At 42.1% G+C, this 18,900-nt stretch overlaps 2 protein-coding genes across 2 annotated transcripts in view; one reads left to right on the top strand and one right to left on the bottom strand.

Annotated features, from left to right (window-relative positions):
• Positions 1-2,340: 2,340 nt before the first annotated feature.
• On the bottom strand, positions 2,341-9,413 carry SDF2 (stromal cell-derived factor 2). The gene is made up of 3 exons (XM_005876893.2): positions 9,057-9,413; positions 5,421-5,617; positions 2,341-3,016 (listed from the first exon to the last, which is right to left on the bottom strand). Exons 1-3 carry the CDS (start codon positions 9,205-9,207, stop codon positions 2,729-2,731), a joined length of 636 nt encoding a protein of 211 aa, XP_005876955.1. The 5' UTR covers positions 9,208-9,413; the 3' UTR covers positions 2,341-2,728.
• A 110-nt stretch (positions 9,414-9,523) lies between these two features.
• Positions 9,524-18,900, top strand: part of SUPT6H (SPT6 homolog, histone chaperone) — a 33,875-nt gene continuing 24,498 nt past the window's right edge. The window contains exons 1-2 of the mRNA XM_005876894.2: positions 9,524-9,640; positions 18,501-18,642. Coding sequence (XP_005876956.1) covers positions 18,534-18,642 — 109 coding nt within the window. The 5' untranslated portion in view covers positions 9,524-9,640; positions 18,501-18,533. The remainder of the gene's footprint in view (positions 9,641-18,500; positions 18,643-18,900) is intronic.

Below are 18,900 nucleotides of genomic sequence, written 5' to 3'. Positions count from 1 at the left end.
TTGACCTGTGGGGGCAGCACAATTCTGAACCCTTCATTAGAGTTTTCTTTTTAATTTAAAGATTTTTAAAATTTATTTTTAGAGAGGGAGGGAGAGGGAGAAAGAAACATTCATGTGTGACATGTGACAGAAACATCCATCGACCTTCTGCACACCCCGTACTTGTGATTGAACCATCATCACTGGCATGTCCCCTGACCCGGAATCCAACCAGCCAGGGCTGGAGTTTTCAATGTCTACCATGCATAGTGCAATCTGGGCACATTGGGGGTGGGGTGAGGGTGGATACCACAGAAGTAGTGGATATTGTTCTTGCCCTTCAAACAATTACATGAAATGGAGAATTCAGGTCAACTTTATTTTGTCTGTTTCCTTATCTATAAAATGAGGGAACTGGACAAAGGTCCCTTCCAACTCTATTACATTAATGCTAATACAGTACAAACAAGAAATTCTGAGGATTTCAAAAAAAGTACTTCACAAACCTTTGCTCTCACATCCTAATCTCCATAAACGTCCTCCAATATTTTACTTGAGACTCTCTTCCATTCCTTCAGATAAAGCACCATTTCAACTCTCACCTGGGTTGCCCAAAGTTGCTTTTACCCCTCCACCTGGTTTCCTTCCTAATCTAGTCCTCTCATCACTATTTCACACCTTTCCCAGGGCTCCACTGCTGTTATAGTTCATATTTATCCCTCAAGCACTATAGTTCTGCCATCCTCTTTGTAACCTGCAGCCTCCCGTCAGGTCAGGGTATGTTCTGTCTGTGAACCTTTAGGGAAGACCCAATAACTCAGTGAAAACTTTGTCCAAACCAAGAGGGATACTTTGCAACACAGCTCCCTACTCTCATTCATCTTGTCCATTCTATTCCCTTTATTCAGCGGGGGTTTTTTAAAAATATATTTTATTGATTTTTTACAGAGAGGGAGAGGGACAGAGAGTTAGAAACATCGAGGAGAGAGAAACATCGATCAATTGCCTCCTGCACACCACCTACTGGGGATGGGTCCACAACCAAAGTACATGCCCTTGACCGGAATCGAACCTGGGACCCTTCAGTCCGCAGGCCGATGCTCTATCCACTGAGCTAAACCGGGTAGGGCTATTCAGCTGGTTTCTAACATTTCATTTCTTTTTTCTTCCCAGACTGTTAACATTCTACTCCCAATCATCTCAATAGCCTTGATTTTATCATTTGTCTACTTTCTGGAGAGCTCTTAAGGGATCAATGCAACTGAATCAGAATAGGGGGGAGAAGGTGTAAATGAAGCTCAACTGGTTCATGGTCTCAACTTAATGACACAAGTCCTTGCAAAGAAATCATGTCTCATAAATCCATGTCTAGCACAGATCTCTACAGGTTTCCCCAGCTATCTGAAAGTAGAGTGTACCTATGAAACCTTTTATAAGCTGAAATGGCGTAAACTATCCCCTGCTTTCCAAAAGTTCTCATTAGTACCTTTTTTAAAAAAATTGATTTCAGAGAGGAAGAGAGGGGAGAAACATAAATGATAGGAATCGTTGATCAGCTGCCTCCTGCACGCCACCTACCGGGGATCAAATCACATCGCAGGGCCATTAGTACCTATTTTCACTAATGGAAAGAAACCGAAGAGAATTTTTGCTTTGACGAAAAGTCATCACATATTAATGGGGGCCTTTGTAAAAGGAAAGTAGTGTATAACAGGAACTTTTGGAAATGTTTTCTACCTTAACTCCCTACCAAAACAAGGAGAAAAAACCTGAAAGTTTCTAAAAATAAAAAGGCCTGCTAGTCACTAAAATTCCAGTAGATGGCAGAAACCCCTGTTTACCACTGCATGCTTGAAGGACATAGGAGCAAACTTTCTGGAATTCACCAGCAGATAAAATAAAAAATGAGGTAAGCAGAGGACAAAAATTTTCTACCCACCTTTTCAGAGAAAGATATCCCTACATTTGTCCCCAAAAGAGTAGTTATCTACCAAGAGCTAACATAATTGTAGTGTAGTAAAAAGAGTATGTGGCTCTAGCTGGTTTGGCTCAGTGGATAGAGCAGTCAGTCGGTCTGCAGACTGAAGGGTCCCGAGTTCGATTCCGGTCAAGGTCACATGCCTGGATTGCAGGCTCAATCTCCAGTAGGGGGCATTCAGGAGGCAGCCAATCAATGATTCTCTCTCATCATTGATGCTTGTATCTCTCTCTCCCTCCCCCTCTCTGAAATCAATAAAAATATATTTAAAATAAATAAATAAAAATAAAAGCAATGGAATAACTTGCCTCACAAAATAGAGACCTATTAAAAAATTAATCAGATCATGAAATAGCACATCTAATAAATGACAACACAGTGGCTAACAATGAAATTCTTTTTTATCATTTTGGAGAAAGCAAGCAGGGGAAAAGTCACACACATTAATAATCCATGATGCCACGTTTTTGAAGAGTGAAAATTTCCCAACTAGGAAATTTCTGTTTCTGTTTTATCAGTAGGAATTAAAAGCACCTGCTCCTTCACAAACAAGTCTTGTACTCAAAAAGAACAGATCCAAGTCTGAGAGAACAACCATTTCAACTGTAAAAGGCTGAAGCCTCCAAACACAGTCACTATTTTCTGCCGACCATCTTCATCTCAGTGGTGACATGGCCAATGCCCAGGAAACCTGTGGCAGGGATCCCACGGTGAAGCAGCAGCAGGTGTCTATGAACACTGTGTGGTGACAGTGGCTCACAGCCTCCAGACTCAGAGCTCCGCATGGTGGGCTTCTGCCTTCAACAACTCACTGGGTTTCATGAAGATGCCTTCCATGGCTTTCCAGTAGTTGTTCGGGCTTGGCTGAGCCATGCCATGCACCTCTTTTTGCCCACTGATGGGTCGACCATATTGTTCTCCTGTGACAGACAGCAGAACCTCGGTGGAAGAATGCTTGAACCGCACCTCACCATCCCTCACCCAGTAGGGCCCCGAACAGAGCACTGTCCAGTCATCCAGATAATCACCTTCACCTTCCTCACCAAAAGCACTCACTTCCTAGAAGACACAGATGGTAGCAACATTAGCATGGCTTGTAAAGGGGAGGTAGGCAATGGGAAGAAAAATAAGGCTACCCAAAAGTAAAAAATGAGAGGCTTTCCAGGGTTGTTTAGAAGTAAATAAATAATTTAAACTGTGGAAAAAAGAAGAAGACACAAAGGATACAAAAGCAATTGCCATAAGATTATGATCCAAACACTAATTTTGCAATAACTCTTTATTTGCCTTATAGCCTTATATTTTCTATTATAGTCTTAAAATACTTTATAGCTCTTGTTATTTGACTTGAAATATTCCTGCCTTATCCCCTTAACTAGATTTTAAATGACCTGGTGAGAAACAAGCTGGAGACAAGCAGACCCTGAATGTCAGCTCTATCCCTTCCTATGAAATTCCTCTTCTATAAAATGATAACAATATCACCTTACAGAATAATTGTAATAATAAAATAAGAAATATTGAGCAAATTGTAACACATTCTATCTTCCACTCCTCTTCTAATCCCATTCCCCTTAGAGCCAAATATTCAGAGTTTTTATCACAATAAAAAAGTTACTGATTAATTCAGAAATATATAATTTAAATATACACTAATAGCTATATAATGTAAAACGATAAAAAGCAGTCAGACTAAGACTAAAGCAAAGGGAACTGCACAAAATTAACAATTCTACTACTATGTATGTATACTAGAAGTGAATGAGTAGGTGGATGGATGACAGTGGAGCCAGATAACTCAGAGTGTGAATTTACAAATAAGCAAAGGGAGGAGACTAGCATGATCTATGCGGTAATGGATTAGAGTTGGAGACATGATTAAGAACTCATGTCTAACTTAATATACATACATATAAACACCCATAAGTTCATACTGATATAAACAAAAGATTAAATAAGAGACAAATCTCCCATACAGAAGAATTCCAAATAAATCATGTAGCTACTCCATCCTGAAGGAGGAGAAGCACAGGTGCTCTCCTTCCAGGGAGCAAGCCCGTGCCTTTCCCTTCCCCCTCATCGTTCCCCCAGGCATGTTACCTTTACCTTTCTCTCTCCTAAGCTCCAAGGGCCCTTCTTTTGCCTCTGAAACTTGTTTCCTCAGCCCATTTCTTCTACAGCTCACTTCTTCTACCTCTGTGACTTTCTAAATAAACTTTCTCTTCTAGTTTGAAAAAAAAAAAAGGGAGAGCATAACTTCCCATTCTTAAGTGTGGGCTATGCAAAGACTTCTTTCTAGAGTACAGTATGGACAGGAGGAAAATGAAAAGAGTAATTTTACAGAAGAAACCTGACAAACACTAATTCAGCCAGGTAATCAGTATCAACAGTCATAAATCATGTAGATAGTATATATCCTTGTTATGATGTGACGAAAATGGCACTTGACCTCTGTGATCTTTCTCCCAAAAACCTTTATAAATCCAGTCTAATCATAAGAAAAACATCAAACAAATTCCTATTAAGGAGCACCCTATAATATACCTAACCGGCACTCCTCAAAACTGTCAAAGTAATCAAAAACAAGAAGAATCTGAGACCTATCACAGCCAAGAGGAGCTTAAGGAGACGTGACAACTAAATGTAATGTGGTGTCCTGGACGGATCCTGGAACAGAGAAAGGATAGCAGTAAAAACTAAGGAAATTGGAATAACCTATGGACTTTGGTTGATAGCAGTGTAACAATATTATCAATTCACTGTAGCAAATCTATCATACTAACTGTAAGATGTTAATAGAGAAAACTATGTACAGAGTACTGAGTGGGAGTAGGAAGCAGTCATTAAGGGGTCCCACATCCCCCAAAAGCTCACGGCTTAAAAAAATGGCATAATACCTAATTCATTTTCTTAACGTGGTCAGTCAGCATCATTACAATAATAATTTTTATTGCAAGTTTGGAAACCATTAGGTTTCTTTATTGTAGGATTTATCAAGATAACTTTATAATATGCTAACATATACCTATTCTGTCTTTCCTCCTCATTTAGTCTATATGTAAAGTCTCTATTTTTACCAGAAACAATTTCTTTCACATGTATGAGACAAAGCCAGTTCTCCAGGTTTGCACAAAAGAGAACACCTGCCCGGCTGGTGTGCTCAGTGGTTGAGCATCAACCCATGAACCAGGATCCTGGTCATGGTTTGATTTCTGGTCAGGGCGCAGGATCTATCCCCAGTAGGGGGCATGCAGGAGGCAGTTGATCAATGATTATTATCACTGATGTTTCTCTCTCTCTCTCTCTCTCTCCCTCCCTCTCTCTGAAATCAACAAAAAACCATATTTTTTAAAAAGAGAGAACATCTACTATACCTGGAAAAGAAAGGACTAAGAACAAAGATATCAAACAACTCAACTGAGTAAAGTACAAAACAGCAATGACCCATAGGATGCCACCTCACCTGGTTTCCAGAAAGAGGTGAGGTGAAGTGGTGACTATGGAGGTTTCGGCCAGTGTTGACATGTGTCAGCCGAATGGGCTGGCCACATTTGATGGGTGTTCCCCTCTCACAAACTGTGGAGGTCTTCCCCCGTATCCTCCAGTAACTATTGCTGTCATCCACAGAGGTTACACCTGTCACTGACTGCTGCCCACTACCTGCAATAAAAAAACAAAACAAAAAAAAGAACAAAGAAAAAAAGAAAAGAGGTAAGTTTAACTGGACCCCTCTCTTTCCTAGGGGTTATTAGATCAAATTTAAAAGTAATAACATGGCCCTGGTCGGTGTTGCTAAATGGTTAGAGCGTTGGCCCACAGACCGAAGGGCCCGAGTTCAATTCCTGGTCAAGGGTATGTACCTGAGTTGTGGGTTAGATCCCTGGCCCCACTCAGGAAGCAACGAGTCTCAATATGTCTCTCTCACATCATTGTTTCTCTCTCTCTCCTCCCCCCTTCTCTTCCACTCTCTCTTTTAAAAAAAAGAAAAAATATCCTTGAGTGAGGATTAACAACAACTAAGTAATAAAGCAGACACATAGCAGGTGTTCACTGAATGGTTGCTAGGATTAAGACATCCCAACAATGACAACTCAGTTCCTTTCCAAGTCTAACTGGTCAAGCAGGTTTTGAGAATCATGAAAGAACTCCTTCCTCTCTTAGCTATTAGCATCATCAGTCATCCAAGATAGAAACCTAAATGGCTCTCTTCTCACTAGTTCACTAGTTTTTTCTCTTTTTGTCTGTTTTTGTTCTCTTATAACTTGCTGACTGAGCACCATTATCTCCTGTATCGAGAATAATAGGCACACAATAGGAGCTCATTAATCTATACCAGTGATGGCGAACCTATGACACGCGTGTCAGAGGTGACACGCGAACTCATTTTTTTTGGTTGATTTTTCTTTGTTAAATGGCATTTAAATATATAAAATAAATATCAAAAATATAAGTCTTTGTTTTACTATGGTAGCAAATATCAAAAAAATTCTATATGTGACACGGCACCAGAGTTAAGTTAGGGTTTTTCAAAATGCTGACACGCCGAGCTCAAAAGGTTCGCCATCACTGATCTATACTGAATGAAACCACAAGTAATTGCTGAAATATAAATGAACACAAATTAAGCATTTTCATTTCATAGGATTAAAAAACTCTCAAAACAGTTTCCTCTCCAATTCCAGTGAGTGCTTTAGTTTAAATTCTTTACAAGGGTAAAGTCTGAATAAAGAGACCAAAGGAAAAGAATTGAAGAGCAAGTATTACTATGCAAAAGAGCTAGAACAGAGGGTCATGGTCAAAGAGTGAGCTCTTGGAGTTTAAAACTTCAGAGATACAGAACTTAGTGTAATTTTTCTACATGTATGTCTCTCCCACAATTGACTAGTGCTGGCCTGGAGTAGTTGAAAGCAGGCTATGAACCTAGAGCCTAGACAGATTTGGATCGAACTCTTGTCTCTGCCTTTCATTAGCTGCAAGGCTTTGAGCATGCCATTTATTTCTGAGTCTGTTTCCTCATCTGTAAAATGAGGATAACAATAATTTCTACCTTGTAGGAATGTTATAAATCTAAAAGAGTATGTATGTAATGTATGTACCTGACGCATAGCTCACCAGAATGAAACTGGTATTACCATTAAGATGCCTTAGCCCTAACCGGTTTGGCTCAGTGGATAGAGCGTCAGCCTGCAGACTGAAGGGTCCCAGGTTCGATTCCAGTCAAGGGCATGTACCTGGGTTGCGGGCGCATCCCCAGTGGGGGGTGTGCAGGAGGCAGTTGATCGATGTTTCTCTCTCATCGATGTTTCTAACTCTCTATCCCTCTCCCTTCCTCTCTGTAAAAAATCAATAAAATATATTTTTTTAAAAAGATGCCTTAGAGCAATGAGGTATCACTTCACACCTGTCAGAATGGCTACCATCAATAAATCAACAAACAACAAGTGCTGGTGAGGATGTAGAGAAAAGGGATCACTAGTGCACTGTTGGTGGGAATGCAAATTGGTGCAGCCTCTATAGAAAACAGTATGGAGTTTCCTCAAAAAAATTAAAAATGGAACTGCCTTTGATCCAACAATCCTACTTCTGGGTATATGGCCTAAGAATCCCAAAACAATCAGAAAGAATCTATGCACCACCTATGTTCATAGCAGCATTATTTACAATAACCAAGATCTGCAAACAGCACAAGTGCCTATTAGTAGATGAGAGGATAAAAAAGCTGTGGTGCCTACTCGGTGTGGCTCAGCAGTTGAGGGTGGACCCATGAAATTTGATTCCTGGTCAGGGCACATGGCCAAGTTGCAGGCTTGATCCCCCAGTAGGGGGCGTGCAGGAGGCAGCTGATCAATGATTCTTTCTCATCATTGATGTTTCTTTTTTCTTTTTTTTAATATTTTATTGATTTTTTACAGAGAGGAAGGGAGAGGGATAGAGAGTTAGAGACATCGATGAGAAACATTGATCAGTCGCCTCCTGCACACCCCCTAACTGGGGATGTACCCGCAACCAAGGTACATGCCCTTGACCGGAATCGAACCTGGGACCCTTCAGTCCGCAGGCCGACGCTCTATCCACTGAGCCAAACTGGTCAGGGCTCATCATTGATGTTTCTATCCCTTTCTCCCTTGCCCTTCCTCTCTCTGAAATATATATATGCATATATGTACATGTATATGTATATATGTATATATATCTATCTATACATATACATATATATATCTATATATCTATATCTACATATATTTCTATATATCTCTGTATATCTGTCTCTATCTCTATATCTATCTCCGTAGCCGGTTTGGCTCAGTGGATAGAGCATCAGCCTGCAGACTGAAGGGTCCCAGGTTCGATTCCAGTCAAGGGCATGTACCTTGGTTGTGGGCACATCCTCAGGAGAGGGTGTGCAGGAGGCAGCTGATCGATGTTTCTCTCTCATCATTGATTTTTTTCTCTCTCTCTCTCCCTTCCTCTCTGAAATCAATAAAAATATATTTTAAAAATATATGTATACATATATATATATATACACACACATGCTTTTCTTCTCAAGATGTGGTACATTTACACAATAGAATATTATACAGCTATAAAAAAGAAGGAATTCTTACGGTTTGCGACAGCATGGGTGGACCTGGAGATTACTATGCTAAGCAAAATAAGCCAGTCAGAGAAAGATGAATACCAGGTGACCTCACTAATGTGGAACCTAACTAATCAACAAAATGGAACCAGAGGCACGGATACAAGGAACAGACTGACAAATGTCAGAAGGGAGGGATGGGGGGAATGGATAAAGGAAGGTAAAGGAATTAGCTAAAGGACATATATGCATAGCCCATGAACAGTGTGGGGCTGGGGCTGGGTGGAGGTGGGCAAAAGAGGGGAAAATGGGGGACATCTACAAGTGTCAACAATAAAAGTTTTAAATTAAAAAAAAAAGATGCCTTAGGACAACTCAATTCTCCCTGCCTCTAGGCCTCAAGAACCTCCCAGGGCTCCCCTAACCTTCCCAGACCACACCCCTAAGACTTTCTCCAGGCCCCGCCCCCTCCGGAGCCCACCAAGCCTTCCTAGCCCACCCGAACCCGGGGGGCAGTACCTGACCCGTAGCGCACGTCGTGTGAGTGCAGCCGCACGTTGTGGCGCGTATTGAGTAGCTTTACCACAGAACCGCAGGTAACCACAGCCAGATTGGACGCTCCTACCGCGCTCCACAATCCCCCGAACAACAGCAGCGAAACCACAGCCATCCTAGCGGTGCCACAGAGTCCCTAACCCCCGAAGTAACTTGGCCCCGCCCCGGAACCGGAAGCTGCAAGCGGAACCATAGAGAGGAGGAAATGAAGAAGTCCTCGTTTGGTCTTTATGGTTCCTTTGGCCAGAGCGGCCCAGGGAACCGGCTAGGCCTGGTTGCTTCCAATCGGCTCGCTCAGTTCTGAAAACCGCTTTCCTGAACCGGGACAAACCCCGAGGAGCCGGGTGGGAGAAGAGAGCAAGAAACGGCCCGCCCACTCCCAGTGACAGGGAGCCGGAAGTGACGTAGCACGTTGACGCAGCGGCGGCGGCGGCGGCGGCGGCCGAGGGTCCGGGCGGTGGGTCCTTACTATCTTTTCCCAGTCTCGGTTTGACGACTCCATTTTCCTCGGTGGGGGCTTGGCGCGACGGAGAAGCGGCGGACTTCAGGTGCGTGAAGTTCGGGCTGGAAAGCGTGCTCCTCGAAGGGGGCAAGTGGGGAACCAGGCTCTTAGGGCCTGGTCCCGCAAGGAAGGAGGTGTTGGGGAGTCGTATGCAGGAAGAACGGGGCCCCCGGCCTTCCCAGCTCTAAGAGGGAGAAGGAGGAGGAAAGCGGGGTAGTGGCTCAGAGTCTCAAGGCTTTTCCAACCCTGTGCCACCCAGAACCCGTGAATTGGGCTGCTTGTGGGATCAACAGGCTTCCTCGGATCCCGTCCTTCTGTCGTAGCTTCTGAAAACTGGGCCACGGGAAAGGATTGGAAATGGAGTGGATCTGCGGCTTCTGAGTCAGGATCAGTTGGTTGAAGTGTTTGCTCTGAGGATGTGATAACTGTGGACCTTTCAGCAGCTCGACCATTAGGCCTAGAGAGTTATGCCCAACGCCATCTCTTTCCGTAGTGCTGAATAGTAGAGTTAGAATTTGCTGTAAATGGCTACCTGCATCCACAAATGCCTACCACAAACATCAGAATGGCTATTAAGTTAAGACTTTATGTTCTTGCCCTAGCTGGTTTGGCTCAGTGGATAGAGCATTGGCCTTCCGGTCAAGGGCACATGCCAGGGTTGTGGGCTCGACCCCCGGAGTGGGGCATGCAGGAGGCAGCCGATCACTGATTCTCTCTCATCATTGATGTTTCTAGCTCTCTCGCTCTCTCTCCCCTCCCCCTCCCCCTCCCTCTCCCTTCCTCTCTGAAATCAATAAAAATACTTTTTAAAAAAATTTTTTTTTAAACTTTATTTTCTTGCAGTTTCTGCCTTTCTCTCCAGGCACTTCCTTGAACTAGCTGAAGTAGTTCATTTCCCTTGGTTGTTGAAAGAACTGATACTTAATTTTCTTTAAAGGGAGGCCTAAGTTCTCTGAAAATATGTCCATGGAAATTCACTGTAATATCAGAAATAATAAGGGAGTAATAAGTTACACCACTGCTATTAATAGACATGGAGAGTATAAACAAATTGGGATTTGATTAATTTCTTGGAGGGGGGGGCTTAGTTCCACTGTTTATCTGAAAGTTACCAGTTTTTAAGTCTTCATTATGTTGATTACAAAAGTAGGATTGCTTCCCCATCAGCTCTGAATTTAGAACCCTTTTCCATAACTTGGGTCTCTTCAGCCGATACAGGCCCATTCTTATTCAATTGGTTCACCTGGCTGCTAGATTCTAATAGCATAGAATTATTCCTCCCTAAGTTTAAACCTCATCAAGAGATTAATCACATCAGGAACTGGTGCAGACTAGTGAGGCTCAGTAACATTTTATAGTTCTCCCTCAGTAGACATTGACAAGTAAAGAAGCCTACCCAGTGTTGTGGAAACATGGTTTTTGGAGGCAAATAAATTTGCTCTTGCTCCCATGTTCTTGGTCTCCATAATGACACCACAGTCAGAATCCTGGGTGTATGGTCCTTAGATTTTTCCTCTCTGTTATTCCCAATAAAATCAATTACCAAATCCTACCTCTCTATAAAAACCTGTTCCCATCAACATACAAATTATGTTCTTTTTGGTATTTCTCTTATCCACTTCCAACTATTATCCTACTTTTTTTATTTCCCTTCATAGCCAGATTTCTCCCTGTGTCAACTTTCTCGGCTTTTATTCAGTTTTCACCCTATACCAGTCTGGTTTCTCTTCTGACCACTCCATTGAAATTGCTTTTATCAAGGTCACAGTAAATATCCCAAACCTAACGTAACAAAAGAAAATTTTGTTTTTCCTGTCATTCCACACCTGGTCTTCCCTCTATCACTAAAGTAGTAGTATTGTCATCCACATGGTTACCAAGGCCAGAACTCTTGAGAATCATCTTGGATCCTTCTCCCTTACTACCCCATCCCCAAGTCTTTTCGTAAATCCTGTCACTTCTACCTACAAAATATGTTTCGTGTTTTTCTTCTATTCTTTATCTTCACTGCTAACACCCTGTTCCAAGCCACCATCATCTTTTGCCTGGACTACCACAAGAGTATCTTCAGTTTTCCTTGTTTCCCCTCAGATCCCCTTGTGGTCTGTTTTCCATATTGCAGGGTCAAGTCAGATCATGTCATTTCTCTGTTAAAATGTTCTAGTGACTTTCCATGCCTTCCTAGCCCCACTTGAGGCCCGTCCCTCTCACATTTTGCGGCCTTCACCATTCTCTGGTCACACTGGCCTTAGGACATCGCCTACCATATGCCAAGTTCTTCCCTCTGTTTTCTACCAGGAGCCTCTTCCCCTGACTTTGCATATCACATCCTACCCATTCTTGAATCCACCTGGACAAGGACCCAGGAAATCACCTTTGCATCCTGCCCAGAGGAAAACCACGCATTTCAGTTTAATTTCCACCATTCAGTAGGGTTATAGTTGCTGTTTGGACACAAATACTGGCCCATAGAATCAGAAACTAATATTCCTACTGTATAAAGTTTTTAGTCAGAGTAAGTGAATGCTGCATGGACATGCTCCCAGGAGCAAACTGGAATTACAACTAAAATACAGAAAAATTTCCTGAATAATCAATGGAAAACTCTCAGGAGAGAACCCTGATACCCGAGGACCAAAAGTGGAGACCACATAGAGACTGGTAGGAAGGGCGGAGGCGCAAAAGGCCTGGCCCAGCGCCCACTGATAGCCAAGGAAGTCTAGCTCCTCTATTCTTACAGTCTTTATTTAAAGTCACTTCCTCAAAACCAGGTTAAAGTCTTCTATTACAGGCTCCCATGGTACTTTGTAATAATTCTTTAAAGACTTTCTGCTTCGAAATTATTTTTTTTTAATTTATTGATTTGAGAGAGAGAAAAGAAGAGGGAGGGAGGGAGAGATAGGCATTGATTTGTTGTTTCACTCGTCTATGCACTCACTGGTTGACTCTTTCTTGTATATGGATCAAACCAGCAACCTTGGTGTATCGGGATGACAATCTAACCAACTGAGCAACTTTGGCCAGGGCAAAAGACCTCTACTTCTAGATTGGGAGTCACCAAACTAAATCTCTTGGGGCAACTTAGATTATTCCTATTCATTACAAGTTGTCTGTGTCTGCTTTTGTGCTAGCGCAGCAGGTTTGGCCCTCTGTAATTTGCCAGTCCCTGTGCTGGAGGAGAAACTACAGTACTATGTGTGTTTCCCAGCTGTGGTACAAGGCTCAGTAGCTGTTACTCCCTCCTTGTGTTGCAGGGATTCTGAATCTGGTTACATATTTCCGTTGTTTCTGCTCCTCTTTTGCCCTTTCCTTGTTCTCCAAGGAAACTTGGAAAGAAAGGGGATAACTAATATTTTTTAATCACTTATTATGTCAGCCATTATTAACAATAGTGCTTTTTGTACCCTGGCATTGAAAAGATTCTGAATTTCTGTTTTGTTTTATTAATCCACACCTGAGGATATTTTTCCATTGATTTTTAGAGAGTGGAAGGGTGGGGAAGAGAGAGAGAAAGAAGCATCGATGTGAGAGAGACATCGATTGGTTGCCTCCTGCGCACACTCCAACTAGAACTGGGGTTCAAGCCTGAAACTGAGGCACATGCCCTTGACTGAAATCGAACACGGGACCCTTCAGTCCACAGGCTAACGCTCTATCCACTGAGCCAAACCAGCCAGGGCATAATTCTTATAAATATGGTGTGTGTACATGTTAAAATGGTTATAGGTAGGAATAACCTTTTCTGTGTTTTAACATCTTGATTTGGTATAATTAGGATATTTCATAACAGAGTTCTGAGTCCCAAACTTAAAAGAACTTTGTCTTACATGGACTCTGAATACTGTTATTTATTAAACTTTTACATTTTGGGATTCCAAATTGGATAGTTATTCATGAACATCTTTGGACTAGTCCTAGGCCCTCACTCATAAAATACAGAATGTCTTGTCCTGGCCAGTGTGGCTAAGTGGGTTGGAGTGTCTTCCCATACACCAAAAGGTTGCAGGTTTGATTCACGGTGAGGGCACATACCTAGGTTGTGGGTTCAATCCCCGGTCGGGGCCCGTATGGAAGGCAACCAATCAATGTTCCTCTCACACATAAGCATTTCTCCTTCCCTCTCTCCCCTCCACCCATCCTCTCTCTCCCCTTCTCCCTTCCTCTCTCTCTAAAATCAATAAACAAAAATACAGAAAGTCTTATAGTTTAAACTCCACACCGGACTTCTAGGGCTATTCCCCAGACCAAACCTAAGCCTTTGCTCGTGTTGCCTTTTTCCAGGCTTTATTAACTCCTCTCAACTCAGGCTTCACCTTTTCTGAGGCATTTCCTGACCTCCCTCATCATGTTACTCTCATAATCTTGGTATGTAACTATCATATAACATGTATTATGTTTTGTCATAACTTTATTTATAAGTGTTTTGAGATAGGTTGTGAACTCCAGGGTAAAAGGCATATTTTACTCATTTTTATATATCCAAATCCCAGTACAGAGTTTGACCCTAAAAATAAAAAGATAAATGTTAATTGAAGCTGCCAGTGGAGGGAATTAACAGACATCTCTTCTTGCTCTGGTCTCCTTTTAATTGCCTTCTACATCATCTTGTTCAAAGGGAGGGACTGCTGAGGGCCTCCCCTGTGGCAATCTGATCCCAGCTCCATTCCTCGTCCAGAGAATGTCATGGTAACCGCCAGCCTCTCCCTTTGAGCCCCGTCTTCTACTGCCGCTGTGCTTCTGTCTGAAGAAACCTCCCTTCACCACCCCACTCCCCTTGTAGATCTGTTTCAGTAGCAAATTTAACTTACAATCTGAATATGGGGAAAATTCAAGAGCATAAGTACTAAATACAAAATACAAACTATATTAGGCTCATCTAAGGTATCATATAGTAATTTTTGTTCTGGAATAGTTGCCATTTCAGCCTGCAATGCTGCTGCGGCACCCTCTGCACATCTTAGTTCCTTCAAGTTGCAGCAAGTCAGGGTTGCGTCTGGCACACATCTTTTAACTGGAGGTCTTGGCAGTGAGCTAGATTGGAGGCATTCCCCAGCTATAGCACAGTATGTACTTTATTGCTAACGTAGGGAATGAGAGGAAAGCTGCATGCAGCACACAGTACCAGCTCCCCCCACCCCCCTCCAGGACAGAGGAAAGCTGTTGTTTTCATCAGGTAGGCTATCTGTTTCTCTCTGTTGAGTAGGCTGTAGGGCATCTGGTCTGCAGTAGCTAGCATTTAATGTGAAGATGTTGGTGCTTTTCAAGATTAAATTTGTGTGTCTGATAGCCTAATTAAAGCATACTATGGTGGGGGCTGCTGTACCCAAATTTTATTTTGAAGGCCTCAGTTCAAGGCTGAGGGGAAGCAGTGTTAAAATTAAAATTAGAGCCGAACTGGTTTGGCTCAGTGGATAGAGCGTCGGCCTGCGGACTGAAGGGTCCTAGGTTCGATTCCGGTCAAGGGCATGTATCTTGGTTGCGGGCACATCCCCACTGGGGGGCGTGCAGGAGGCAGCTGATCGATCTCTCTCATCGATGTTTCTAACTCTATCCCTCTCCCTTCTTCTCTGTAAAAAATCAATAAAATATATATTTTTTAAAAAATTAAAATTAGAGCACCAGATTTAATTGGCAGAAGTTTTAGATACTTTTGGCAGTAGTCCTCTCTCCCTCTGTATGACTTTAAGTCAAGCTGTGTGACCTTAAGGAGACAGATTTAGGAGGAAAAAGATCATTGATCCTAAACCCAAGATTTCCTATACTTCCCAGGGCCTATACAATAGTCTAGTATAGTGGCTCTCAAACTTTTTGATCTTGGGACCTCTTTATATGCCTCAAAATAATTTGAGACTCCAAAAACATTCTGTTTTAATGTCTGCCTTAGAATATAGCTGAATTTCTCATACCTGTTTCTGCATTCAGTCTGTTGTGATATAACATGTCATTTAACCTCTGGAAAACACCGTTCATTCATGAGAGAAAGGAGGGGATGGTCCCTGAACTACACTGAGAACTACTGGTACAGTAGAAACAACTGGGACTTTGGAGTCAAATAGATCTTAACTCAGATTCCAGCTTACAGTTGTTAGTTGTGTTGCCTTGAACAAGTGGCTTCATCTATCTGAGTCTGTTTCTTCTGTTGAATGAAGAGAAAAGTGTGCTGTAACTAATAGGACAGTGTAGGGGTTAATAGGTATTTGTTAAGTGTCTAGAACTTGGTAGGTGTGTGGTAAACATTATTCCTGGGGGCTGCTGCTGCTGCTTCTTTTTTTTTTCTTTTTTTTTTTAATTGCTTAAAGTACCTTAGTAAGGTCTTTATTAGTTTTGGTTGGGCTTTGTATGGGTGTTATGGGTTTGTTTGTTTTGCAGTTCTCTTCCTGTGCCTACTCTGTTCAAATGTCATAATACATAAAATTATTTTGTGGTCCTTGTTTGCTTTCATATCTCTCTCCTACTAGAAGTAAACTTCTTGAGAACAAACAATCTTGTCTCTATTCAAATCCCCAGCTCCTAGCAGACCGTATGTACATGGTAGGCATTCAATAAAGTTTGAAAAGAATGGCATCTTAAACCTCAGCCTAAAATGAACATAAGACAGTATCACTGTCCCTCCCTTTCTACCAGAACTCAGTACCTTTAGTTTTGTTTCCTACTGCTTAGTTAATTGGTTACGGTACCAGTAAGGGTAATTTTCTGGAGAACTAGAGCCACAGAACGAAAAGCTCCTGCTAGAGCTTAAATCACTTCAGGTAGCTACCCTCCTATTGTCTTCTCTCCCTTCCACTGCCAACTTTCGCTGGGAAGATGGCAACAATATGATAAAAGAAGTACTATTTAGTGGATATTTAGCAGTTCATGGTTTGTACAGAGCACAAAGAAGGATACAACTTAATCTGGCACAGAATCACAAAGTATCTTGTGATGTCTCTCCTATTGCCATTTATGTTTTCATGGTTTTGAATAGCCCTTCAATTGGAGATGGTCTCTGACTTCCATAAGCTTGTAGTCTAAGTGAGGAAAATAGACATTTACACAATGGACCATAATTCAGAACAGGGTGAGGAGTGAAGCGGAGTTTATCAGCAACCAGCTTCAGGATTCCAGAATGGAATCTTGATGTTATGATTTCTGTGATATGTGCTGTTTTTGAAAGTCCTGCTCAAGGCCCAGGAAGCTCCATGTTCTGGTTCTGGCATTCTCCACTGCCATTTAAAGGCTTCAGATGAATCTGAAATCGGAAGTAGAAGACAAAGTTGGGAGTGGTTGATACAAAATTACAGAATGCTAAGGAAAATTAGGCCAGTGATTCAAATTCAAACTTACTTAACATTTATTGAAACAGTAAAGTAGGTTCTTTCCCATATCTCATGTAATATCCTGCGAGGTAGGTAGTGCTGTTGCCATTTTCCAGATGGAGAAATTGATTTTCACATACATTCAATCATTTGCGTAGGTTTATATACCTAGACATGATGGGACCAGGATTTTATCTCTACCCTTAAGCTTAGCAATCTTTGCATTTAACCATGTCGCCTTTATTTGGTAAGCCCTGTAAGTCTCTTCAAAGTGTTGTTGTTATTGTTTTACTGGGGGGAGAAGGTAAATGATAAAAATAGAATTATGATGCTAATGTTTCTAAAAAAAAACAAAACCCTCTCCCCCAAATGCTCCCAACCAGTACCCAACAAGTGGGCAGAAGTTCGTGAAATGTTTAATTTGTTGAAAAGTATTTTTCTTTTATCTCTGCCAATAGCCAGATTTAGTGTATCTAAAAATGCCTGTCGCCCTAGCTGGTTTGGCTCAGTGGACAGAGCATTGGCCTGCGGACTAAAGGGTCCCGGGTTCAATTCTGGTCAAGGGCTCATGCCTGGGTTGCAGGCTCGATCCCCAGTAGGGGACGTGCAGGAGGCAGCCGATCAATGATTCTCTCTCATCACTGATGTCTCTCTCTCTCTCTCTCCCTCTCCTTTCCTCTCTGAAATGAATAAAAGTATATTTTTTTAAAAAAAAGTTTGAAAAACAGTAAGTGCCATCTTAATGACAGGCACTTTTATTTTTTATTTATTTATTTATTTATTTATATTTTTATTGATTTCAGAGAGGAAGGGAGAGGGAGATAGAAACATCAATGATGAGAATCATTGATTGGCTGCCTCCTGCACGTCCCCCACTGGGGATCGAGCCTGCAACCCAGGCATGTGCCCTGACTGGGAATGGAACCGTGACTCCTGGTTCATAGATCGACGCTCAACCACTGAGCTGTGCTGGCCAGGCTTTTTCAAACTTCTTGATGAGCCAGTCACATAATCTCAGTACTACCACATCCCTATCTATATGATTATTTCTACACTAATTTCTTTCTTTGTCTGCTCATTCCTGCCCCCAAATGGTGAAATAAAACTATTCGGGGAACCAAAATGATATGTATAGGCAGAAGTCTAGAGTAATCACTATTTTAAAGGTACACATGAGAGGAGCAACCACGGGAGGAATAGAAAATAGAAGAGATGGCCCTAGCTGGTTTTGCTCAGTGGATAGTGCGTTGGCTTGTGGATTGAAGGGTCCTGGGTTCAATTCCAGTCAAGGGCACGTGCCTGGGTTGCAGGCTTGATCCCCAATAGAGGGCATGCAGGAGACAGCCCATCAGTGATTCTTTCTCATCATTGATGTTTCTATCACTCTCTCCCTCTCCCTTCCTCTCTGAAACAAATTTTTTTTAAAAATTTTTTCTTAAAAAGGAAGAAAATAGAAGAGATGAAGCCATCTGATTCTTACTCTTTCTGCCCCAGGTAGAATTGATTGAGTTGGCAGAGCAGGGGCATGTGGCTAAAAGCCTGTTCGTGGAAAGGGCCCTCTGTAAAATAACATGTCTCATTCTTTTATCACCATCTCCCTTTCTTCTCTAGTCTTCTTCAGGCAGACTGTGAGAAGCTGCAGCAATGTCTGATTTTGTAGAAAGTGAGGCTGAGGAGTCCGAAGAAGAGTACAACGATGAAGGCGAGGTGGTGCCCCGAGTCACCAAGAAATTTGTGGAAGAAGAGGATGACGGTGAGGAGTCCCCAGCCTCAAGCTTCTTCCCACTGTTGCTAAGCTTTGGATAGTTGGATTCTTGCTGATGAGAAGCTCAGGCTAAGCACAGAAGTTATCACACATGAAGTACCAGCTTGAGAATTTTCAGTCATTCATAGAAAATATTTACTGAGTATCTGCTATATGCCAGGCCTTGAACTAAGAATACAAAATAAAGACCTAGCTATCATAGAGTTTACATTAAGGGGAGAGAACAGACAAAATAAATGCATATGT

The sequence above is a fragment of the Myotis brandtii genome, unplaced genomic scaffold, assembly GCF_000412655.1.
Source record: "Myotis brandtii unplaced genomic scaffold, ASM41265v1 scaffold50, whole genome shotgun sequence".
NCBI classification, from domain to species: Eukaryota; Metazoa; Chordata; class Mammalia; order Chiroptera; family Vespertilionidae; genus Myotis; species Myotis brandtii.
Note: the sequence above shows the minus strand (reverse complement) of the source record. Positions and strands in the feature narration are given on the sequence as shown.

Excerpts from the sequence above, each read along its gene's own strand:
- SDF2 (XM_005876893.2), bottom strand. The coding sequence starts at position 9,207 with ATGGCTGTGGTTTCGCTGCTGTTGTTCGGGGGATTGTGGAGCGCGGTA. Across the intron at positions 5,618-9,056 it reads CGACGTGCGCTACGGGTCAG|GTAGTGGGCAGCAGTCAGTG; the intron begins GTACTGCCCCCC and ends TTTTTATTGCAG. Across the intron at positions 3,017-5,420 it reads CACCTCTTTCTGGAAACCAG|GAAGTGAGTGCTTTTGGTGA; the intron begins GTGAGGTGGCAT and ends TGTGTCTTCTAG.